Consider the following 25,965-nt stretch of genomic DNA (forward strand, 5'->3'; position numbering starts at 1 on the left):
AGGGGACCATATGGGATGCTGGGAATCGAACTCAGGTAGGCCACTTGCAGGGCAAACGCCCTATCTGCTGTGCTATTGCTCCAGCCCCCTATTCTCTGTAGTCTTACCTGAACCATAGTTATATGTTAAGTTGTAGATAATCTGATTTACCCCATTAAGAATGTAAGTGCCACGGCAGAGCGATAGTACTTGTCTTGCACGTGGTCAGGCTGGGGTTGATCCCTGGTACTCCGTATGGTCCCCTGAGCCTACCAGGAATGATCCCTGAGTGCAGAGCCAGGTGTAAACCCTGAACACTGTTGGATGTGGCCCAAAACCAAAAGCAAAAAGGTAAGTGCCATGAAGTAGGAACATACATTTTAATTCTGGTAGATTATGCATGGAGCTTTAGTTTTGTTCTATTTAACTGTAGTGTTTCAGCAGTGTCCTTAATAGACAAGAATTCTCTACAATCAAGTAATAACTGAAAAGTGGTTTCTATCACTTAATCTAAAACAAGAATTTTCTTTTTCTTTTTTTGACCATACCTGGCAATGCTCAGGCTTACTCCTGACTCTATGCTCAGAAATCACTTTTGGCAGTGCAGTCACAGGGATCAAAAGCATGTTGGACGTGTGACAGGAAAATGCCCTCTCTAGCCTCCAAACCATCTTTTTCTAAAACTCAGAATAGGGCCCAGAGAGATAGTAAAGTGGACAGGGTGTTTGCCTTGTAAACAGTCAACCCGGGTTCAATTCTCATCATCCCATATGGTCCCCCAAGCACACCAGGAGTGATTCCTGAGTGTACAGTCAGAAGAAACCCCTGAACACAGCTGGGTGTGGCCCCAAGTAAAAAACAAACAAACAAATAAAAACCCTAACTAAGAATAGAAGTGACTATGGCCAGAGAAGAGTTGATTACTTGAAACATGTCAACATAGGATGATTTTTTTTAATGAATCACTGTGAGATACAGTTTCAGTCATACAATGATCGAGTACCCATCCTTTCATCAGTGCCCATTCTCCACCACCAATGTTCCCAGTATCCCTCCTGCCACTCCCACCCCTTCCCACCCCTCTGCCTCTGTGGCAGGCACATTCGCTTTTATTCTCTCTCTCCCTTTGGGTGTTATGGTTTGCAATACTTAGTACCTGTATTGCCATTATGTTTGGTCCATAGTCTACTTTCAGCACGCATCTCCCATCCCGAGTGAGCCCTCCAACCATCATTTACTTAATGGTCCCTTCTCTATCCCAGCTACCCTCTTTCTCCAGCACGTGAAACCAGCTTCCATGCCATGCAGCAATCCTCCTGGTCCTTATCTCTACTACCTAGGATGATTTTTTACTAAAATAACAAGGAGTGCTGCAGCTCAGATTTTTTAAAATTTTCTCTAATATGCCTAGCATGTCAGATTCCTACACTGCAGGCTCCTGGAAATTTAATGGGCTGCCAGTGGTCCTGAAGTACTATTGGAAAAATGTTCATTCCCAAATTTACAGTTCAAGCTCTTGCTTCATGTCCACCAGATCAGATGAATAACACACTCTTACCTGAACTGAGCTTCAGAAGCCTGTCGGTGCTGGAGTCTGGGTTTGACATCGAGGTCAGAAAGTCTCCACAGGAATGGGATGTGGTGGCCTTCATATCACTGGAGGGCTTTACACTATATTCTCGGTAGTTCTTGCTTCTTGGAGGCCTCTGACTAAGACTTCCATGCAGGGATAGAGTTTGAGAATAATGACTATCCAAATTTTCAAGACCAGCCTCCAAAGGTAACTGATAGGGATGAATCTGGCTAGCATCACCTACATCCAGGCGTTTACCCAGTGAGGCATCATGTGTGAGTTGATAAGCATCAGGTTTTGGTACCAAGTCCCTTTCTGGAGAAGAACCTGAAGACTTGTCCAAAAAAGATATTCGGTACCCTTCTCTAGTCATCTTTTCTGGGGACCGCATGGCGGACTGATGAGGCGAGTAGCGTCTGAATTCTAACCATCACCAAGGGGAGGAAAAAAGAATAGTAAGAATTCCTCTTGCTCATTTATGGTACCTCTGTCCACTGAAGACATATCCTAACTGCCAGCAATAAAAATTCTCAAGAAGAAAAAAGTTCTCAGAAATAGATGATTTTTTTTTATCATTTTGATAAATGGTAGCATAAAGTAATAAAAGGAATTACATGGAACAACAAGAAAATATTTTGGACATTTTGTAAATAGTAAGGAATCTATAACATTCTGGAGCTATATTTTATGTTAATCTAATACCCTAGGAATGTCCTCCTAAAATTATAGCATGTATAATCCAGAATAATGTCTAGAGTATTTCTAGACATTATTCTCATATTAAAAACATTGGTAGGGGCTGGAGCAATAGCATAGTGGGTAGGGCGTTTGCCTTGCACGCGGCCAACCCGGGTTCGAATCCCAGCATCCCATATGGTCTCCTGAGCACCGCCAGGAGTAATTCCTGAGTGCAAAGCCAGGAGTAACCCCTGTGCATCGCCGGGTGTGACTCAAAAAGCAAAAAACAAAAACAAACAAAAAAAAACCCACAAAAAACATTGGTGTACTGGGCTGGAGAGATAGCACAGCGGGTAGGGCGTTTGCCTTGCACGCGGCCGACCCGGGTTCAAATCCCAGCATCCCATATGGTCCCCTGAGCACCGCCAGGGGTAATTCCTGAGTGCAGAGCCAGGAGTAACCCCTGTGCATCGCCAGGTGTGACCCAAAAAGCAAAAAAAAAAAAAAAAAAAAAAAAACCATTGGTGTACTCCATAGGACAATAGCTGTGACTTAATTAATGTATGCTGTCTATAGATATGCACACTCCCCAATTATTCAATCGAGAAGTTTTAGGTTCACTCACTGGTAATAACAATCAAGTATCAATGAAATGAAATGTCAGGGAATGCCTTTGAAGATCTTTGCCCTTGGTTCTAGACCAGCCTTTTTTTCTTTTTTTGATTTTTGGGTCACACCTGGAAATGTTCAGGGGTTACTCTTGGTTTGCACTCAAGAATTGCTGCTGGTTGTGCTCAGGAGACCATATGGGATAACGGGATTGAAACTGGGTCGGCCGCCTGCAAGGCAAATGCCCTACCCACTGTACCATTGCTTCAGCCCCACTAAGTAAGCTTTAGAGTATTTCTTGCAGGGTAGTGGCAAATAGATCAGCAAACAAAAAAAGAGAAGTGTGGATACCAAGAGATAGAACAGCGAGGGTAAGGTACCTTGCACACAGGCAACCTAGATTTGATCCCTGGCACACCAAGTATTTCCCCAGGGCCCCACCAGGAATGATCCTCAAGTGCAGAGCCAGTAGTAAGCCCTGAATACTTCTGAGTGTGCCCCAGAAATGTCTATAAATTGGTAAGTTTCATATACTAAAAGGGTTTCCATCACTGTCACTGTCATCCCATTGCTCATTGATTTGTTCGAGTGGGCACCAGTAACGTCTCCATCGTGAGACTCATTACTGTTTTTGGCATATAGAATACACCACGGGTAGCTTGCCAGGCAGGCTCTGCCGTGTGGGTGAAATACTCTCTGTAGCTTGCTGGGCTCTCCGAGAGGGGCGGAGGAATCGAACCCGGGTTGGCTGCGTGCAAGGCAAACCCCCTATCCGCTGCGCTAGGAAACAAAAATATATTATGGTTGAAGTTAGTCATGTTACCTTAAAAAAAAAAGTGGATGGAGCTTGCAGAAGTAAAAATGAAACAAAAATACTTTAGGGTCTTGAATTTACCAAGGGAAGTGTTAAGGTCTTGCATAATTAAATATTGTGAAATGTGAAAGAACACAAGCTATAGAGGCTGGGGGCAAATACCAAAAGTATAAAAGTAATGTACAACTTACTAGTAGAGAGAAAAAAAATCCAAAAGAAGGCAAGAAAGAGAGACAGAAAAGTCACTACAAAGCCAAGAACAAAGGAATTCACACTAGCCACACTTCAGCCAGAAAGGTCTGAGCAGCAGTGAACATGCTACAACAGCCGCCCATCCCCCCACCAGAAAGTAGGAAAACTTAGCTGGCTCCACAGTGCTCCAGGGCTGAGATACCTCCATCTTCTCCCAAATCCTGCCAGGTCTAGAATTCTCTGATTTTCGGGGAGAAAGATGCTCAGAGGACAAATACTTACCATCTTCCTGGGGATTCTCAGGTGGTATCTCCCTTCTTGCCAATTCCTGGATCTAAATAAAGTTGGGAAATTTAGGAAAAGGGCATTCATATGTGAGTTTAAGAGCAGAGGTTCAGAATACTTTTCTATGAGAAAGGTAAGCTATCTTGGCTAACCAGGGACACAGACCTTGAGGAAAGGTACAGATTTAAGCCTTTGGAGAGGGGCGGGAATGGGAGGTCCTTTTGGCCAAACCCAGTGGTGCTCATAGAAACTCCTTGGTAGGGCTTTAGGGGATCTGCATGCGAAACAAGTACACAATCTGCTATACTATCTCTCCAGCCTTTAGACTCTTTTAAAGCAGGCATAAGTGCTAGAGAGAGCGCTCAGTAGGCTAGAGCACATGCTTCGCATGCAGAGGCTCCAGTTCAATCCCCAGAACCACACGAGATCCCCAGATACACAGAGACAAGAATAAGTCTTAGCACTGCTTGGTATAGCAGCAGCAGTAGTGGAAGAATCTTTTCTTTCCTTCAAAAAAAATTTTTTTGGCCACATCCAGACACCCAGTGGAGCGCAGGATAGGCCTCAGGGGACCCTGAATAATGTCACCTTTTCCAACATTGTTTTCTGTTGAAAAAACACCCACACTTAGGGCCAGAGTGATATAGTACAGCGGGTAAGGCATTTGCCTTGCATGCGGCTCACCCAGGTTTGATCCCTGGCACTCCATATGGTACCCCAGCACTGCCAGGAGTGATTGCTGGGTGTGAACCGAAAAATAGCAACAACCACAACAACAAAACACCCACACCTATTTTACCTCTGGTTGAGTACTAACCACAGGAATTACGGAGTCTTAATAGGTTGGAAATTAATTTGTATGAGGTGTTTTAATAGGTTGGAAATTAATCTAAGATGGAAAACAATAATTAACTTTTTGCTTGTTCTTGGGCCACACTTGAAGATGCTCGGGGGTTACTCCTACTTCTGTGCTCAGAAATCATGCTGGGGATCTAATCCAAAGGCAGCTTGCAAGGCAAGTGCCCTACCCACTGCACTATCACTTGGGCCCCAAGCAAGAATTAAGTTTTTTATAAAAAAGAACCATTCTGGGTTAACATCTAAAAAAAATCTTAAGACTTTTTTTTGGGGGATGGCCCCTACCAGTGCTCAGGGCTTATTTCTAGCAGTGCTTGGAGGTCCAATATGTGGTACTGGGGATTGAACCCAGATTGCTGTGAGCAAAGCCAGTGGCTTAACCCCTATACTAACTCTCCAGCCCTTAAAAAAATCTTAAAAAGGAGTATTTTTTCGGTAGTTATTCAGAAAAAGAAATTCCACTGATTTTTTTTTTTTTTTTTTTTTGCTTTTTGGGTCACACCTGGCGATGCACAGGGGTTACTCCTGGCTCTGCACTCAGGAATTACCCCTGGCCGTGCTCAGGGGACCATACGGGATGCTGGGATTTGAACCCGGGTCGGCCGCGTGCAAGGCAAACGCCTTACCCGCTGTGCTATCTCTCCAGCCCCCTCCACTGATTTTTTTAAAAGGATATAAAGCTAAGTATTTGGTTTCCCTTTCCTCTCAGAAGTCATTTCCACAGTTTAAGTGCTATTAACTAGAGATTATTTTTGTCTCTATTTATTTATTTATTATTATTATTTTTTTTGCTTTTTTGAGTCACACCTGGTGATGCACAGGGGTTACTCCTGGCTCTGCACTCAGGAACTACCCCTGGCGGTGCTCAGGGGACCATATGGGATGCTGGGAATCAAACCCGGGTCGACCGTGTGCAAGGCAGACGCCCTCCCCACTGTGCTATTGCTCCAGCCCCCTATCTCCATTTATTTTAATTTTTTTTATTTTTTTGCTTTTTGGGTCACACCCAGCGATGCTCAGGGGTTACTCCTGGCTTTGCACTCAGGAATTACTCCTGGCGGTGCTTGGGGGACCATATGGGATGCCAGGGATGGAACCCGGGTCGGCCGCGTGCAAGGCAAACACCCTACCCGCTGTGCTATTGCTCCGGCCCCTCTCCATTTATTTTAAATATTAAAAAAATTAAATGTTAATTGGAAGTTTATAATTCACCCAAGTATATTCTCCAAAAATAAAAAACATATAAATACTCAGGGATGAGAGTTAGTACAAGTCAGGGTGCTTGCCTTGCATGTGACCAACCAGGGTTCGATCCCTCGAACTCCATCTGGTCCTCATCCCTTCTAGGAGGGATCCCTGAGTGCAGAGCCAAGGAGTAAGTCCTGAGCACTTCCGAGTGTGGCCCAATACCAAAAACAAAAACACTATTTAAATGCTAATCTTTTTTTTTAGTTAGATGAAGGTGTTGATATATCCTCAAACTGAAAAAAAATTAAAATAAAAATGTACCAGCTTATTATGACAGTATTAACTATCCAAAATGTGATTAATTAATATTTGCTTTCCTTTCTCCTTCTGGCTATTTTCTGCAATTTTATTGCTAATGATTTACCAAAGAAAATGAAAACAAGTATAAAATAATAATTCTGTTTCCTGCTAGCCACTTGCAGGGTACTGTACTAGTTCCAGCCTCCTCCCACCAATTTTTTTGACTAAAATCTTCTTTGGGGATTGGAGCCTACCTGGTGGTGCTCAGGGCTTACTCCTGGATGACTCAGGGGACCACATGAGGTACCAGGGACCAAACCCTGGGCCAACTGTGTGTAGGGCAAGCACCTTACCCACTGCACTATCTCTTCAGTCCCCTTCACTAAAATTATTATATATTTTTTTGATTTTTGGGTCATACCTGGCAATGCTCAGGACTTCCTCCTGTCTCTGCTCTCAGGGATCACAGTGCTCGGGGAGCCATATAGGATGCCAGGGATCTAATCCAGAACAGCCATGTGCAAGGCAAATGCTTTACCTGAATTATCGCTCTGCCCCCAATCTTATTTTTAATTTTTACATCATCTTGCATACTCTACCTCTTTGTTTACAGCACTGTGCTATAGTCCATAAGTCTAATGACATGTAAAGTGACCCGAGATGTAAAATTAAGTAATTAATAGGCAGAGGTCAAAATGTAACAAGCAAGTATAATAGGGGATGGAAACATTGAGTGGAGAGGAGAAATTTAAAAATCAGCCCAGTTCTGTAAAGGTTGCATCCTGTTTGAGGGTGAAAATATTTGGCAGAGGCTGTACTAAAGTTATATGTGTAAATATAACACAATTGATAATAGGGTGTTGGGGAGAGAGAAAGGAGAGATTGAAATTGAGAGAAGGTCCTATGTGTCTTATCCTGACCTTTCCTCTTAAAGAGTCTAAATGGTTTCTACAATTAAATCATCTTAGATACTCATAAATAATTTAGACTTATTTAGTGTTAATCATGAACTACTCAACCAATCAGCAAGAAAGTGAACATATTACCTGTGTTCCCGATGAGAAAGTATCTAATTTCTGCTCTGGTATACTGTTGCCCTGGGTTGCAGAAATACTCGTTAGGGAATCCTTTATTTCCCGGTTGGGAAAGGGAATAAAAAGTCCTTTGTTTGAGTCTGTGTTAAAAGAAAGGCATACAATAAACCACTGACCTGACTTCAAAGGCAACATGTCTAATGGAAAGATACTGGAAGTCACAAGATTGAGAACTGGTTCTAGTGCCACCACTTGGAAACCATATGAACTGGACAAATTGCTTAATCTCTAAGTTTCTCACTTCGTCTTGTAAACAGTAATGATAAAAACCTAAGCTATCTTTCTCTTGGGGTGAGGTGAGGTTAAAATAAGATAATGTATAGAAGATGGCTTCATAAATTATGAAGCAGACATTAAGAGGAAGTCTAATATTTTTACATTTCCTAAGTAAATAAATAATGAACTTTGACACCAATTCAACAATCTACAGATACCAAGGAAGATGGGAATAGACTCCTGACATCATAGATCCCCAGAGCTTTAATCAACAGTCTGCAGTGATCCATCATGTCAAACCAGTCTCTTTCTGCCTTTATTTCCTTATTGTAAATGAGAAATACTAATCAGGACCTACTTCAGAGAGAAAAATGCCAAATTCTTAGGTCTTTCAATATAAAATATAGACTAGAGAAACAACTTTGAAAATGAAGGAAAACAAAAATTGTATTCTAGAATTCTGCTCAACCTAGAAACTATGACCCTTTTTTAAAAAAAACAGGGAGCTAGAGAGACAGTGCAGGGATGAAGGCATTTGCTTTATATGCAGTGGACCCAGTTTTGATCCACTGTACCAGATAAGGTCCCCCTGATACTACTGGGAGTGCCCCAAAAACAAAACAAAAAAAACAGTTGAAATTATTTTAGATTGAAACACTTATCAGAAGTTTTTGCAGGGGCTGGAGAGATAGCACAGCGGGTAGGGCGTTTGCCTTGCACGCGATCGACCCGGGTTCAAATCCCAGCATCCCATATGGTCCCCTGAGCACAGCCAGGGGTGATTCCTGAGTGCAGAGCCAGGAGTAACCCCTGTGCATCGCCAGGTGTGACCCAAAAAGAAAAAAAAAAAAAGAAGTTTTTGCATATACTTGATGATTATTAACTTTAGAATTCTGGGATTTAGGGTCCTTTGGGAGAATTTGGTTCAAAGTGGTTTTTTTTTAAATTTTTATTTTGTTTGGTCGTTGTTAGTCAAGTTCTATTCTCCTCACAGAACTGTGTAAAAATTAATTCAGTTAATTTCCAAACCTTGGGCCTTTATCAGAAAATGTGCTCTTCTCTTCTGCCTATCCTGTTTCTATTTTACAGAAGCTTTCCCTTGCCAGCACCTGAGCGTAGACCCAGGGGTAACCCTGAGTACTGAATGTGGCCCCCAAACAAAACAACAATCTATATTTCAAAAGAGCCTAAATGAAGAAATCCTGATGGGGCAGTGTCTTAACACCTGGGAAATACTAGTGTTTCTCCCAAAGATAATGGAGCCTAAACCCCAAACTCCAGCTTACCATTCCTTTTTTTTTTCTCCATTTTTTGGTCCCACCTGGCAGTGCTCAGGGCTTACTCCTGGCTCTACACCCTGTGGTGTGGGGGGGACCACATGGAATGCTGAGGATTGGACATGGATCAGCCACATGCAAAGCAAGCACCCTACCCGCCGTACTATCGCTCTGGTTCCTTGTTCTCATTTTCTACTGTTCTCACTTTCTAGGCTTAAGTTCGAAGTTTCTCCTTCGCGATGTTTGTTTGGGGGCCACACCCAGTGGTAGCCAAGACTGACTCTTGGCTCTGCGATCAGGGCACCATCTGGGGTGCTGGGAAAAATGCCCTACCCAATGTGCTATCTCTCCAGCCCTTTCACTTTGTTTTTATTGTGTTACTGCTGTGATAGAAACAGGACAATACAAACCTGGACAAGTTTATGCCACTTGAATAAAGCAGTTCTGTCAAAGATAATGGTGGGTGAGTGTCTGGTGTAGGACGTTTTAGTCCCAGAGGAGCTGAGACATTGGAAGCATTTTAAGTTCCAAATGGACAGGGGACGGATTTTCACAAGGATAGCTTGATTCATGCTGCGCTCTGAGTTGCACTGTTTTAATAGAAGCTTTCCCTTGCCAGCACCTGCAGATGCCAGGGATCAAACCCAGGTCTGCTGCATGTGCAGCAAAAACCCTCGGTACTGTCTCTCAGACCCCAAACTCTTATCTCTTTTGATGTTGGAATCTAAATTTCTTTCTTTAAAAAATGGTATCATTTTGGTAACATGATTAAATAAGTATTATAATGTTCATGGTTTTGATGTACAAAATTACTGCATCTCGGGGCTGGAGCAATAGCACAGCGGGTAGGGCATTTGCCTTGCACGCAGTTGACCCGAGTTCGATTCCCAGCATCCCATATGTCCCCTGAGCACCGCCAGGGGTAATTCCTGAGTGCAGAGCCAGGAGTAACCCCTGTGCATCGCCAGGTATGACCCCAAAAACCAAAAAAAAAAGTACTGCATCTCATCACCACCAAAGTGCTCTCGACCTTCCACATTATGCCATGTTTTGTTTATCCATTAACCAGTTAAAGAAAACTCTGGTTATTATAGGTAAGGCTGCTTTCATCACGGCAGTTTTTGTATGAATGAAGGTTTTCATTACCCTAGGGTATATACCTAAGAGTCCAACTGCTGGGTTAAATAATAACTATGTTTATAGTTTAGGAACTGCCAAGCTCTTTTCCAAAGAAAACATTACTATTTTATTTCTCCACTAGCATTATTGACACCAAAACCATAACAACCACCTGTGGGGAAATTTCTTCTAATCTTCATCATTTGTTAAGACTTTCCTATTTCAGACATTCAGAGGGGTGTGTGAATTAGGATCTTCTGTGGTTTTGACTGGCATGTCTCTGAAGGTGAGTGTTGATGAGAACCTTCGTGGGCTTGTGGCCAGTTCATTGAAGAAATGTTTATTTAATTCCTTTGCTATCTAATAGGATTGTTTATCTTTTGTTGAATCTAACTGAATTTTCTATAGATTAGATATTCAACCCCTGTGAGAAATTTGCTTTACAAATATTTTCTTCCATCTTATAGGCTAATATTTTACATTTTCTAGTATCCTTTGCAGTGCCTGTTAATGAAGTCTAATTCATTTGTTTTCCCTTCCGTTGTTATGCTTATGGTGTCACATGCAAAACCTGGGGTCAGTCTTGGAAAGGAGAATCACTGTGCTGCCTAATGACTAAGCATGCCATATATCACAATCAGGAAAGAGCAAATTTTCACCATGATTTTTTCTTGCTTTACACTTAATGGTTTTTTCCTCAGTTTTAAAATAATCCAGCAATTAAATCTGAAGGCAAATATAAATAATAACATTGTTGTCTACTCAGATGACCTCAGTGATAAGAACCATAAGTTAATGCTTTGCTATTAAAAATTTTATTGTTTTGGGGGGCTGGAGTGATAGCACAGTGGTAGGGCGTTTGCCTTGCATGCGGCAGACCTGGGTTCAATTCCTCCACCCCTCTCGTAGAGCCCGGCAAGCTACCAAGAGTATCTCGCCCGCACAGCAGAGCCTGGCAAGTGACCCATGACGTATTCGATATGCCAAAAACAGTAACAACAAGTCTCACAATGGAGATGTTACGGGTGCCTGCTCAATGAGCAACAGGACAACAGTGACAGTGACAGTGATTGTTTTTGGGAAATACCTAGTGGTACTCAGGGGATATTCCCAATTCTATGCTTGGGAATCAGTCCTGGCAGTATTTTGGGGGCCACGAGGTGCCAGGATCAAATCCAGGTCTCTCACATGTATGTCATGTGCTCAGTCCACTGAGATATTTCTGGCCACTAAAACCTTCCTCTCCCCCAACACACACTTGGTGGCGCTTAGGTCTTACACCTGGCTCTGTGTTCAGGAATCACTCCTGGTAGTGCTCAGGGAACCGTATGTGGTGAATTCAGCTCGGCCACATGCAAGGCAAGTGCATTACTTACTGCGCTATCTCTCCAGCCTCCTAAAAGTTTTTTGTAACTTATAATGACAGAGAAATGGCTTTATAATGCAGGTGCATAGCTGGAGAGATAATACAGCAGGTAAGGTTTCTGCCTTGCATGAGGCAAACCAGGGTTTGATCTCTGGCATCCCATATGGTCCCCTGAGAACCACCAGGAGTAATTCCTGAGTACAGAGCCAGGAGCATCGCTGAGCATCGCTTGGTGTGGCCCCTAAAATTAAATAAATAAAATATAATCCAGGCACAAAAATCTTTCAGACGAGGCTCTGCTTTACATGTTTGGCAAAAAAACCTATCCCACAGTTGAAAAAGAGATGTACTGTCTTTTTTTTTTTTAATTTTATTTATTTTTAATTAGAGAATCACCGTGAGGGTACAGTTACAGATTTATACACTTTTGTGCTTATACTTCCCTCATACAAAGTTCGGGAACCCATCCCTTCACCAGTGCCCATTCTCCACCACCCGTAAGTGTACTGTCTTTTTAATGAAGAACTTCTACATGAGGGAGAAACAAACTTCTATCTATGTCATTGTCTGGGGGAAGTTTCTGCTTTATTCAAGCCCAATTTTCCCTCTGTTAAGCCAAGAGAAGCCAAGAATTGACAGGCTGAAATGAGATGTATTTCAATAAATAATAAAATAAAATGGTGTCACATCTATGCCACACAGAAATGAATAGCAAAGGTGGCAGTGGTAAATTTCTCTTTGCTATTTTAAAATAAGATTTATCAGCTCAATATATGTCAGGTGTAATTCTAATGAAAGACAAAAAAGGATTGCCTAAAAGAATAAGCGGGCTTCTTTCAGCCCACAGCATCTATGTGTGTGTGTGTGCTATATGCATACACCTACAGGAGAAATGTAAATGAAATGTAAATGCTTTTTAGTAAAGCATTCATTGTTCTCCAGGAATTTCATCTTCCACTCCTACTAAAACCACACCATCACTCAACCTTTGTCACCACCTGTCATGCTGTTTATCACCTATACACAGCTGTTCGGAACAATGCCACCAGCCAAATGCCTTCCTGCTTCTTACAGGCCATCTCAGTGTTCTCCAGCATGTGAGGGCTGACAGCTTTGTTTTTGTAGCTGCCACAAAATCTTTTCCGGATTTCTGCGAAAACATTCTGAGTTTCGTTAGCATGCGCTCATCCACATCAGTGTTTCAAGGACTCAATAGTCTCATGAATTTGGAGAATGTGAATCCAGTGTGAGAAATCACAACTTAGAAGTTAGTGTCAAAAACCTATTTTGAAAAACATTATATTGGGAGAGTTTGTCACACTATACATAAATATTAACTTGGAGTGAATCAACAACCTAAACGTAACATCTAAAAATATAAAACTCTCAGAATATAAGTTTTCATAACATTACATTTAGCAATGATATACTGGATGTGACACCAAGGCCATAAACAACAAAAGAAAAAAAATAGACAATTCAGGGCTGGGGAATGGTGCCACACACCTAGCATGCAGACCTGAGTTCAATCTCAGGCATCATATGGTTTCCCAGGCATTTCCATGACAACCCCTGAGCAGTGCACTGGGAGTAGCCTCTGAGTACTGCTGGGTGTGATTCAAAAAAGAAAAAAGGCTTTATAAAAATCATCTTTGTGGGGGCCAGAGCGATAGCACAGCGGGTAGGGCATTTGCCTTGCATGCGGCCGACCCGGGTTCGATCCCCGGCATCCCATATGGTCCCCCAAGCACTTTTAGGAGCAATTCCTGAGTGCAAAGCCAGGAGTAACCCCTGAGCATGGCTGGGTGTGGCCCAAAAAAACAAACAAACAAAAAAATCATCTTTGTGTATGTGCATCTAGAAATAGAATCTACAGGGGACTGGAGAGAGAGTATAATTGGTAGGGTGCTTGCTTTGCATGCAGTCAATCTAAGTACGATCCCTGATACCCCATATGGTCCCTTGAACTCCACCAAGAGTGATTCCTGAGCACAGAGGTAGGAGTAAGTTCTAATGCTACAAGTGTGGCAAAAACAAAATAAAACAAAACCACCAACGAGGATCTACAACATATACTTTTAATAAAACAATATCCAAAGTAAAAGGCGGACTGGAGATTTGATACCAAGGTAGAGCAAGTGCCTCACACCTATAAGATCTTGAGTTTGCCGCCCCCCACCACACACAGGAAAAATATTTTCAAAATAATGTATTTGATAAGAAATTAATAGTCTGAAGATAGAGAACTTCTAAAACTCAAAAATAAATAAAACAACCTGATTCCAAAGTGGGCACAGGACTTTAATTGACATTTTGTTTGTTTTTAGGTCACATCTCTTAGTTCTTGGGGATCTTCCAGGATCCCCAAGATAGGGTATAAGTCCTAGCCCTTTAAGCCATCTTCTGGGTCTGAAGAGACATTTCTTGAGAAGGAGATATACAGGGCCTGGAGAGCTAATTATGATTCCCCAGCATCGCTGGGTAGGCCGCTGATGTCCCCAGAGCACTTCTGGGCCTGAGATGCTCTGCATCCTCGGGTTCTAGCATTGAACCAACTGTTAGGTCCAGTTGGCCAAGAATTGCTGGGATTGGCTCCAGGATCCCCCAAGACACAAGGCACTGCTTATGAGTCCCTCCCCTTAAAGAATGCTAATAACTTAAAGAATGACTAATAATATGATAAAATGCTCAACATTACTAATCGTTAGGGAAATAAAAACCAAAACTGACATATCATCTCATACTCATAAGGATGGTTATTGTAAAAAAAATGACAGAAAATAACAAGTATTGACAAAAATGTGGATAATATATACTGATGGTAGTAATATAAAATTGTGCAATTGCTATGAACAATGGGAATTGCAGGTTCTAAAATTCTGGAGGAAGGGTGGCATACCCAGTGACACTCAGGTGCCACTCCTGTCTTTGTGCTCAGGGATCATTCCTACTGGTTATCAGGGGACTATATGCAGTGCTGAGGATATGGTCCATATGCAGCTGTGTGCAAGGCAAATGTCTAAACCTCTGCAGTCTCTCTCTAGCCCAGATGCTGAAAAATTTAAAAATAGCAATCACATTACCTAGCAACTTCATTTCTGGGCACATGCCCAAGAAAAGTGAAAACAGGGTCTCAAGGAGATTTGTATGCCCGTGTGAAATAAGCCAATCAGAAAAGGAAACAAGGGCTGGGAGTATAGCTCAGCAGTAAAGCACTTGCCTCGCATGCAGGAGACCTGGGTTCAAACCCCAATCTCAAAAAAAAGGGAAGAAAAGAAAATAAAAATACATGATTTTATTTATAAGATGTACTTAAGAGTAGTGGAAAGCAGGAAGACAAAATAAAAGGGGGGGATGCTGGGCATGTCAGGATGGGAGAGCATGTCTTGCATATGTGAGACCCTGAACTTTAAACCCAGCACCTTGAATGCCTCCTCCAGTACTTCCAGGAATGGCTCCTGAGTCCCTGAGCTATGCTGCAGAGGGGTCTCCAAAATAAAATGATGGTTGCCATAGAATCAGGGGAGGGAGGAATGAGAAATCATGTAATGGCTATAGTTTCAGTTTGACAGATGGATGGTAGTAATGGTTTCCCAACATTATAAATGTATTTAATGCCAATAAACAGTACACTTGAAAATGTTTAAGATGAGGGCCAGAAATATTGCTAAATGGATTGAATGTAAGCTTTGCATGCAGGAGGATTGGGTTCAGTTCCCAGCACAGAATAGTCCCCAAAACACTGCCAGGAGCAAAAACAGAAGTAACCCCTAAGCATCTCTGGCTGTAATCCCTAAACAAAACTAAAAATGTTTTAGATGGTAGGTTTAATAATAATATATATATCACAAAAGCTTTAAAAAATAGAGAAAATACCTCCAAACTCTGGAGGCAGTAAAAAAAATTAGTTACCACAGACTAGAGGGGAAGAAGCAGATGTCTAGGAAAGCGCAGTTAGGACAGTGAAACTATTCTGTATGATTCAAAAATGCTAGCTACATGTCATTGTAACATTTGTCAAATCATAATATATAATGCCAAGAGGATAATAAGCCCTAATGTTAACTACGGACTCCAGGTACTAATAAAGCGTCAACATTAAGTTCATCTACTATAACAAAAGTATTATTCTGGTACCAGATGTCAGTAGCGGGGTATGAGTGAGATTAGGAGGTTTATAGGAACTCTGTATTTCCTTCTCAATTTTTCTGTGAATCAAACTGCACCAAGCAATAACGCCTATCTTTATTTTTTTTTCTTTTTGGGTCACACCTGGAGATGCGCAGGGGTCACTCCTAGCTCATGCACTCAGGAATCACTCCTGGTGGTGCTCAGGGGACCATATGGGATGCTGGGATTCGAACCCGGGTCGGCCGCGTGCAAGGCAAACGCCCTACCCGCTGTGCTATCACTCCAGCCCCAACGCCTATCTTTATTAATTAAATATTGAATTTGATATTTTGGGGATTATTTTGGATATTTTGGGGCTAGTCTGGTTACTGAGGGGTTACTCCTGGTGCAATGCTCAGGGGGACACATGGTTGCAGGGCCCCATGCATTCTCACTGAATCCTCACAACAGCCTCAAAGGTGGTTGTAATTATGCCTTGCTGTGAAGATTCAGTGAGAATGATTACGGCCTGACTCAGAGTTTATGCTCAGTGTGTGACAGATTGAGAGTGTCTGTACATTAAGAGTCTATTAAGGAAGGAAGATTTATTAATTGTGAATCACATACAGGATCGGAGCAGTCAGCCGGATGTTCAGAGGTGCTGCAGCATCAGAACCCACTGAGATTCTGCAGTGAGTAACAAGAAAATGGTGGAGCACTGTGAAACTACTGTTTGGGGCTGGAGGAAAAGGTTTCATTTGGGTTTTGACAGGTTTAGCATGAGGGGCTGGGAAACTCCAAGTTTATATTTCTGGTTGGTCCACAGAAATAGGGCACAGGTGCAGACAAAAACTGGTACAGGTTGTCAAAGCTAGACCAGTATATTTAAGCGCCATCTACAGGGAGGAAATAAGTGGTATAAATAGATTCCATCCATCAGGGTCATGATTAGAGAAAGTCTGAAGACATATCCTGAGTATGTTCACTTTAAGGCTAGGAGAAGAGAGCAGAATAGCGGGGACATTCCATGTTTGCATTTAAATGTTTTACATCCTATTTTTAAAAACTGTTTTGAACTGAGATAGTGGGATTATCCTCCAGAGTTTTTCTCCTCGCCTCTGGCACAACCATTAACATGGCATAACCACTTTTGCCCTATTAGATTATCAACAGCTCTTACAGGCAACACTCCTCAGGGATCTAGCACAAATACAATTTTCTGTGGAAAGCAAAGCTCCTTAACGTTTCAAAGTAACAAAATATAATTTTATATATATATATTTTTTAAGGTAACAGCTGGAGCTTCCAAAAACCTTTTGAAAAGGGTCAAGTAGAGAAGTTTTTAATCTCAGCAGAGATTGTGTATGTCAAAACATTTTTAATTTGTGGGGGGTAAATATTTATGTGTGGCAATGATTTGATATAAAAGTGAAACTATCTTATGCAAAAATGAGATTGTCAAATTATATCTCTTTGGAAATGAATAAATAGATATGTGAACCTAGATTTAAAAAAATTAGAATGCTATATTCCAAAGTACTAAGTAACCCCTGGTTACTCAGGGGTATTTTGGATCCCTCCCTTCTTCTCTCTCTCTCTCTCTTTCTCTCTCTCTCTCTCTCTCTCTCATTTTGTTTGGGACCACACCCAACAATGCTTAGGATAGAGGACCATGTGGTGTCAGGGATCAAATCCAGGGCTCCTGCCCTTTGATTTATATCCCAGGCCCAAATGGGATTCTCTTTAGGGGATAAACCTACAAGTGATTAAAAGGTTGTTCTTCATACTTTTCAGTATTTTCCAAAATTATTACAGTAAAATTCCATCGAGTTACAAATACAAAAAACATTTAAAGTGAAATAAAGCAATTCATGTTCCCATGACTTATGTGCATTGAAACTTCCAAGAAAGGAAATAAAAAACATACCTCAATATGGCTTGTTTTACCACAAAGTACTGTGAAAATGACCTTTTAAAAAATGTTCAAATGAATAGATAAAGCAGAAATAAAATACAGTATGTTATAAACTGAAAAGTCTTAATGTCCAACCTACACAATCTATTAAAGTTATTACTGGGACTCTGGGGGATTACATTTAGGAATCTGTATATAATTCAATAGAACTTTCAAAGGGAGGAAAGTCTTGAGACAGGAGAAAGCTTTTCCAAGTAAAAAATCATTTGCTTTAGCTAGTGTGAGAGTTCCAAGTTAATTCATAGGATATATATATTAGGGTGCGGGACCCTCATATATATCCCTGATATCAGAGATCAAGACCACAGCTTCTGACTGCATTGAAAGCATGCATTCCAGCCCTTTGAGCTATTTCCCAGCCCCAATTTCTCTGGGTGAAAACTTTCTTCTAACCACATTAATGTGGCATAAGCACTTGACTCATATTGGATTGCCAATAGTGCTTCCAGGTAATGCTTCCCAAGAATATAGACAGCACAAACACAGGAGTTCTTTGCAACTGCAAAAGTTCTTGTGGAATAGTCCAGAAGGCCCAGGGTATGAGTTACATCGATGCAGATGAGTCATGAGTGTCTGGCTGAAGAATCAATCCACTTAGCAATGCTCAGGGGCCCATGGGGACAGGCAATGTAATTTTCAGAATGGACTAATGATGTAAAGTGATGTAAATGAAATTGAGCTCTGAGTAAAGGTTATGCTTTTGATGGTTTCTGGCTTAGGTTTGTTCAATAAATTGGCCCTTTTTGGCAGTGAGAGGAAAGGAAAAATACAGCCACTGAATCTTGTACTTGCTTCACATCAATGTTATTGCTCAGGTACTTTGTCTTCATTCTATCCAATATTAACTGTCATGGCTGAAAAAAACTAATGTTTTATTATTTTGTAATCCCAAAGGAAAAGCTTACCTGTTTCAATTCTATTCTCCACATCAGCATTAACTTTTGCTGCAGAGGTCTCCTCAGTCACACAGTTTTTCATTTTATTCTCCCTAGAGCTGTCATATAAAATAATTTATTTAGAAAACACTAATTCATTATCATTAGATTAGTTTCACATGCTTGATATATCAATTTCACAGACACTTCAGTCAAAGCCACTTTTTAAATTTTTTAAATATTTTTACTGGAAATAATGGGAGAAGGACACAATAGTTCAGTCTTTCTGAAAGAGGGCCCAGAGCTATAGTACAGCCAAGTAGGGGGCTTGCTTTGCAATGCAGCTGACCCAAGTATAGTCCTTGGCATCCCATATGGTTGCCTCAGACCTCTAGGATTGGCACAGAGTCAGGAGTAAGCCCTGAGCCTCACCAGGTGTGACTCCAAAACAACAACAACAACAACAACAACAACAAAAGCACCAAAAACACCAACAAAAAAGGGGCTGGAGAAATAGTACAGAGGGTAGGGTGTTTGCCTTGCATACAGCCAACCAGGGTTCAATCCCTGACATCCCATATGGTCCCCTGGGCACTGCCAGGAGTGATTCCTGAATGCAGAACTAGAGGTAACCCCTGAGCACTGCTGAATGAGGCCCAAAAGGAAACAAAAAGAATGAAAAAACTTGAGAACTTAGGCACTGTTTGATCAAGCCTCTTTCCTAGGCTTGATCCTAAGCACTTTGAAGACCATTCAGTGTGAAATGCAACCCGGGTAGCACTTTTTAAAATATAAATATGTATGGCTAAATGAAGAGCTGAATTATTTTCTTTTTAATGAAAAACTCAAAGGACACATAAAGGAAAGTTCTGTGGCCAAGAATTACAGTGGAGACAAATATAGCCATTAGCTGGAAAAATAAACAAGAAAGGCACATAATTGGCCTTGACTGATGTTCCACTTAATTGATATTCCTATCTTTGGAAGTAGAGTAAGAACTGACAGCCTAGGCCAGGAGCCAGGTACTTTTCACCCATCATTCAAACATAAAAGCCTCCTGTTCTCTAATATCTCCACTTACTGGATAGGGGAACTAGGAATCAAGCTAAAAAAGGTAAACAATCTTCAACAAGGTTGAAGACCTTATAAGAAATTAATAATAACATTGGGTAGTTGAGTAACATTTTATCTCTGACAAATGGATAAATGATGAAACTGATTATTTGCTTTACTAGAAATTTTATTCAGTCATACATTAATTCATGTCTGTATTTCTATTGTAAACAGATTATCCCAAAGCATTTAAAATAGAAATTAAGAGGCCTGGGAAGATAGTACAGTGGGTAATGTACTTGCCTTGTCTGCGGCCAACCTGGGTTTGATCCCCAGTACCCCATATAGTACCCTGACATCATCAGGAGTGATCCTGAATGCAGATCCAGGAGTAACCCCTGAACATAGCTATGACCAAAAAAAAAAAAGAAATTGATTTACAAAAAATATATGTAAATTGGGCTGGAGCAATAGCGCAGTGGGTAGGGTGTTCGCCTTGCATGCGGCCGACCCGGGTATGATTCCTCTGCCCTTCTTGGAGAGCCTGGCAAGCTACCGAGAGTATCTCGCCTGCATGGCAGAGCCTGGCAAGCTAACCATGGCATATTTGATATGCCAAAAACAGTAACAAGTCTCACAATAGAGACTTTATTGGTGCCCGCTCGAGCAAATCGATGAGCAATGGGATGACAGTGATACAGTGACAGTGATATGTAAATCATTTTTTGGTTTGTTTTTGGGCCACACACAGCTGTGCTCAGGGCTTACTCCTTGCTCTGTGCTCAGGAATCACTCTTGATGGGGCTTGAGGGACCAGATGGGGTGCCAGGGTCTAACCAAGGTTGGCTGCATGCAGAGGAGCACCTTACCCGCTGTACTATCTCTCCGATCCCCTAATCTTTTTTTTTTCTTATTTTTGGGTCATATCTGACACTGTTCAGGGGCTGCTCCCAGCATGTGCAGGGGACCATGCAGTGTTGGGGATCAAATCAAGGACTCTAAGGTGTAAAGCATACACTGCTACCTCTTTAATTAGCTACACAATCATATATTGAGTAATTTCTCAGAGCAGTTTCTTTCTACAACAGGGTAAATCTTATTTAATATAAATTAACCTCAATAAACCTGACTTTTAGGAATTTATCTCTAGCCCAAGGATATGGTTCAGTGAGAAGAGTGCTTGCTTGGCCTAGAGCCCACTTGCTGAATGTAATCCTGCATTACTGTTGTAATCCCAGGTGCCACTATTTATGTGATTCCCTACATACCATCAACAACAACATGACCCTCAGAAACCAACAACTCCAAGGGCTGGAGAGTTGAGAGCTCAGGGATTAAGGTTCATGTCTTGCATGTGACAAACCCAGGTTCAATCCTTGATACTGCATACTGGCCCCAGACTAGCACTGGGAGTGGTCCCTGAGCACAGAACCAGGAATAATTCCTAAGTACAGTTGAGTTTGACTCCTGTCCCTCCCCACCAAAAAAACCCACCAATAAAGGGAAGAGGAATATAGGGCAATAAGAAAAATAGGTAACTATGGGTGCTGTCCTGAGGTTACATCATAGCATTAATATGTGTGTATACACATATATGTATATATATGAACAAAACCACTGGAAAAGATAAAGATTCCTGTCCAGCAGTCATTGGCTTAATTTACTCATCATTCAGCGAATCATTTCTAAGAAACTTTTATGTTCCGGGCACTGCTTGTGGCATAAGGAACAGATACTGCAGTGTACAAACAAAAAAATCATCCTGGAGAAGAATAAAGTCATGGGAATATGTTAATAATATCTCATATAAAATTTTAAAATGGGATGTATGAGGAGCAGGAGAGAGTACAGGGCTGAAGACATTTGCCTCGCATGTTTGATCTCCAAGCACTGCCAGGAGTGACTGAGAACAGAACCAGAATTTTCTGATCACCATCAGGTGTGGCCCAAGTCCCCATCCCCCTTAGGATCTAAAATGGTTTACATAAAAAGTAAATTGCTACAAAGTTGTATACACTTATTATTGTTGTCTATATATAATCTCATATGTAAACATACACCACTATAAAGTATATTTGCCATTAGCATTTACTTTTAGGTGGCAGGATTATAAATTATTTTATTTTTTACATTTTTATATGCTTTAAAAATTATCAATTATTTTATATTACTTTCATCATCAGGGAAAATACTAATAAATATGTCTACATGTATCCATCCAGACATCTGGAAGTACACCGAACTTGACTGGTAGAAGGGTATGGGTTGATTTTTCCTTTCTTGTCAACAAATTTTCTGTATTGCTTTAGTTTCAGTAGATTTCTATTTTTCAAAAATATAATGCTGGGGGGCTGGAGCGATAGCACAGTGGGTAGGGCGTTTGCCTTGCACGCAGCCGACCCAGGTTCGATTCCCAGCATCCCATATGGTCCCCTGAGCACCACCAGGGGTAATTCCTGAGTGCAGAGCTAGGAGTGACCCTGTGCATCGCCAAGTGTGACCCAAAAAGCAAAAATATATATATATATATATGTATATATATATATAAAATGGTGGGGCTGGAGCACTATATTTTTAGTACAGCAGGTAGGGTGTTTGCCTTGCACACAGCTGAGCCAGGTTCAATCCCGGGCATCCAGTATGGTTCCCCTAGCACCGCCAAGAGTAATTCCTGAGTGCAGAGCCAGGAGTAACCCCCAAGGATAGCCGGGTGTGACCTAAAAAGCCAAAAAAGTCCCAAAATATAATGCTACCATTCTTTTATGAGGGAGGTGGCCCCTACCCAATGGTGTTCAGTAGCTATAACTGGTTCTGTCCTCGGAGTGACTCCTGGCAGTGCTCAGGATGCTGGGAATTTGAACCAGGGTCAGCCAAAGCGGTTGCATGGAAAACAAATCCCTTACATCCTGTATTGTCTCTAATCTCTGCTTTTTTTTTCTTTTATAAAATTGAAACTTATTTAGAAAGATGTGAGAGGAGAGAAAGAGAGAAGTACATGTTTGAGAGAGAACTCTTGGCTTCTCCAGAGTGGAAATAAGAAAGCAAAGAAATCTCAAGATAAGCGAGATACATGTTCAAGGGAGAATGGCTTGAAGAGCCATTTTGTCTTTTTGTTTTTTTAAAGGATGGTTTTGGGAGTAGTACATATCCTTTATTTGATAGGATTTTAATACTAACACATGGGAAAAAGCACAATTTAGATACCTTAATGATCCAAAATCTGTTTACTTTTGGTTTTTGACAAAGAAACCTTCCCTTCTCCTCTTTTTTTTTCCAACCATATGTATCTCTAACAACCTTGTCCATGGTAATATAATTCTCTTAATTCAATAGGAAAAGACCATGTACTGATTTTAAAATCTACTAAGAAAGAAGTAACTGAGTTACAGCTTCATTTTTATTCATGTATTTTTAAATGAATCCTTATTGAAAGCTATATTGAAATAATTTTACTTAGATGTGAAAGCAGAGAAAGAGAAGAATTAAGTGTTCAAGAAAGAATATGAGGTTCTCCAGAGTGTAAAAAAACCTGAATTATAGCTTTAAAGAATTTACAGTTATATTCAAAGTTTTCCAAGTCATTCAAGAAAGTAGAAACATTACATTGAGAGCTAAGTTTCTCATCCCAGAACAATTTCAGTATGTTGAACAGATATTTTTATTTCTAGTCTGAGGATTCTTACGAAACTTGAGATTTACGGGAAAAGGAAGAAAGCTAAACAGGAATTCATTACTCTCTCTGTTCACAACCAAACTAGACAATTTAGTGGGTAAATAATCTTCTTACCTTTTTTCCACCTCTAAAAGAAAATTCTCACTGTTGCCCAACTGACTAAAATGTAGCTTGGCCGCTTTCCTCTCACTTTCCCGTACTGTTCGGTCATCTGTAGGCAAAAACCGGGATCTGAACATGTTTCTCTTTAAATAGTAGCAGGTCAGAAAACCATATTCATGGAATAAAAACTAAAGACCAGCCTCATGCGTCTTCTTTCGATAGAGAGAGGTCACAAAATAATTCATTATGTTGTCACTGGAGTAAGTAGTAACTCGGGGAGACTCCAGGGATCCCATAGTAACAACGCCCAGGCAGGTGCAACCGCCTCTGTGGGAAAGTACCGCTTGGGTCGCAGACAATTCAAACTAAACAATAAAAACTTCTGAAAGACTTTACTTAGGTTCCCTACAATAAGTTTAACCAAAGGCCTGAGACTAGAATTTTATATTCAACTTAGATATACAACAATAACATTATAAAGAAATACAGGTCAGCTCATTTAAAGGAATGCTGATTATTCCTCGTCAACCAAGCCCAAAAAGCTCAATCAGTTTTCTCTGACAAATACAGTCACAAAGTTGGGGCACCTGGAAAAATAACTCTGAACCTGGAAAATTTTTGTTGGGGAGGAAGTAGTGGCGAAACCATCAACTGAAGAAAACTAAAGCTGGAAGTAACTGATAAAATCGTAGATGGTCATTTAGTAAACAATAAAAGGGCTTGTCATACATCCTGCCAACACAAAAGAGTTACATAAATATTGACTAATAAACAAATATATCCTGCCAGTGCACACTCTGGGCCAACTTCCAAAAGGTTATGAGGTAGCTAGTTGAAAGAAAAATTCTGGGGCAAGGAACAAGGGAGGAGCATCTCACCCAGTTTCTCCAGAGTTTGTAGCGTGTATACAGCAAAGAGCCTATAATCTGTATCTTTCCTGACAACAGGGTTGAGTCTCAAGTCTAGTTCTTTGAGGAAGGGTAAAGGCTGGAGGCGGGATACCTCCACTAGTGATGGAATGTTATTATAGTATAAATTCAGGTCTTGGAGTGAACATAAATACTGGATCCCCTGCAAAGAAAAGATCATACAATAAAATTGCACATTGGTCAGGACTAGAAATCTCACAGAGAAATGTGGTAATACTTTGATGATTTTCTATCCTTAAATATGTTATATGGGGGCTAGAGTGATAGTACAGCAGGGAGGTCATTTGCTTTGCAAGAGGCTGACCAGGGTTCGATCCCTGACATCCCATATGATCTCCTGAGCACCTTCAGGAGTAATTCCTGAGTGCAGAGCCAGGAAGAACCTCCAAGCAATACTGAAATAAAAATAAATAAGTAAAAATTAAAACAACAACAACAGCAACAATAACAAAATGCATGTAATTCATCCACGGGAAAGGCCAAGTCAAAACTTCATTGAATTGCCCATAAAAAAGAACATTTCAGGGGCTGGAGCGATAGCACAGTGGGTAGGGCGTCTGCCTTGCACGCGGCCAACCCGGGTTCGATTCCCAGCATCCCATATGGTCCACTGAGCACTGCCAGGGGTGATTCCTGAGTGCATGAGCCAGGAGTGACCCCTGTGCATCGCCGGGTGTGACCCAAAAAGCAAAAAAAAAAAAAAAAAGAACATTCCAATCACTAGGCACTGGGTGGTTTTATACATAAAATAATTCACAGATAATGCATTTTCTTAACAAAATTTGACATTCAAATATCCGCTGTCAAATTTCTTCTTCCAAAGTCCCTCAATCACTCTCCCAATCCAATCCTACCCAGTAGTAATCGGCCCTGCAGCTCTGTACCTCTCTCACCCTGGCTACAAGTACTCTCCAGAACCCCAGAAGTACTTCAGTCTTTTTTCCATCATGAAAACATGGCTATCTTATATTTTTTTCTTTTTTATCTTTTTTTCTTTTGGGGTCACTCCTGGCGATGCACAGGGGTTACCCCTAGCTTGCACTCAGGAGTTACTCCTGGCAGTGCTCAGGGGATCATATGGGATGCTGGGAATCGAACCCGGGCAAACGCCCTACCCGCTGTGCTATGACTCTAGCCCCATACATGGCTATCTTAAAGGGGAGTAAGCACATAGTAATACAGGAGGGGCCCAAGAGATTGCTCAAAAGGCTGAGCATGCAGGAGGCCCAAGCTAGATTCTTCACACTATGTGGTTTTCTGAGCACTGCCAGGAGTAATTCCTGAGTTCAGGACCAGGAGTAACCACTGAGTATCACCAGGTGTGGCTCAAAAACAACAGCACAAAAAATTTAGAAGAATAATCTGGAGTTGGTACAGTGAGTAGAGCACTTGCCTTGCATGGAGTTGATTTCACTTTGATCCCCAGAACCCTGGGGACTGATCCCCTGAACAATGCCAGAAGTGATTCCTGAGTGCAGAGCCAGGAATAACCCCTGAGTATCTCCGGGTGTAGTTAAAAAATAAGAATTAAAAAAAATTTTAAGCTTTTTTTTTTAGTAAAAGAAAATAAGTAATATTTCTGTTTCATTTTGTTTTGTTTTTAGCTCTGTGCTCAGGAATCCCTCCAATGGTATTGAGGGGAATTGAACCCAGGCCTCTTATGCGAAACATAAGCTCAGTTCTTTGAGCTATCTCTCCAG

General features: G+C 41.2%; 1 protein-coding gene across 1 annotated transcript in view; it reads right to left on the reverse strand.

Annotated features, from left to right (window-relative positions):
* The window catches only part of LRRC36 (leucine rich repeat containing 36), a 56,319-nt gene that overhangs the window by 16,374 nt on the left and 13,980 nt on the right, over positions 1 to 25,965 (reverse strand). The window contains exons 3-8 of the mRNA XM_004600912.2: positions 24,215 to 24,407; positions 23,349 to 23,445; positions 18,539 to 18,627; positions 7,523 to 7,650; positions 4,128 to 4,179; positions 1,538 to 1,975 (exon numbers count right to left, since the gene is read on the reverse strand). Coding sequence (XP_004600969.1) covers positions 1,538 to 1,975; positions 4,128 to 4,179; positions 7,523 to 7,650; positions 18,539 to 18,627; positions 23,349 to 23,445; positions 24,215 to 24,407 — 997 coding nt within the window. The remainder of the gene's footprint in view (positions 1 to 1,537; positions 1,976 to 4,127; positions 4,180 to 7,522; positions 7,651 to 18,538; positions 18,628 to 23,348; positions 23,446 to 24,214; positions 24,408 to 25,965) is intronic.

The sequence above is a fragment of the Sorex araneus genome, chromosome 8, assembly GCF_027595985.1.
Source record: "Sorex araneus isolate mSorAra2 chromosome 8, mSorAra2.pri, whole genome shotgun sequence".
In the NCBI taxonomy this organism is placed as follows: domain Eukaryota; kingdom Metazoa; phylum Chordata; class Mammalia; order Eulipotyphla; family Soricidae; genus Sorex; species Sorex araneus.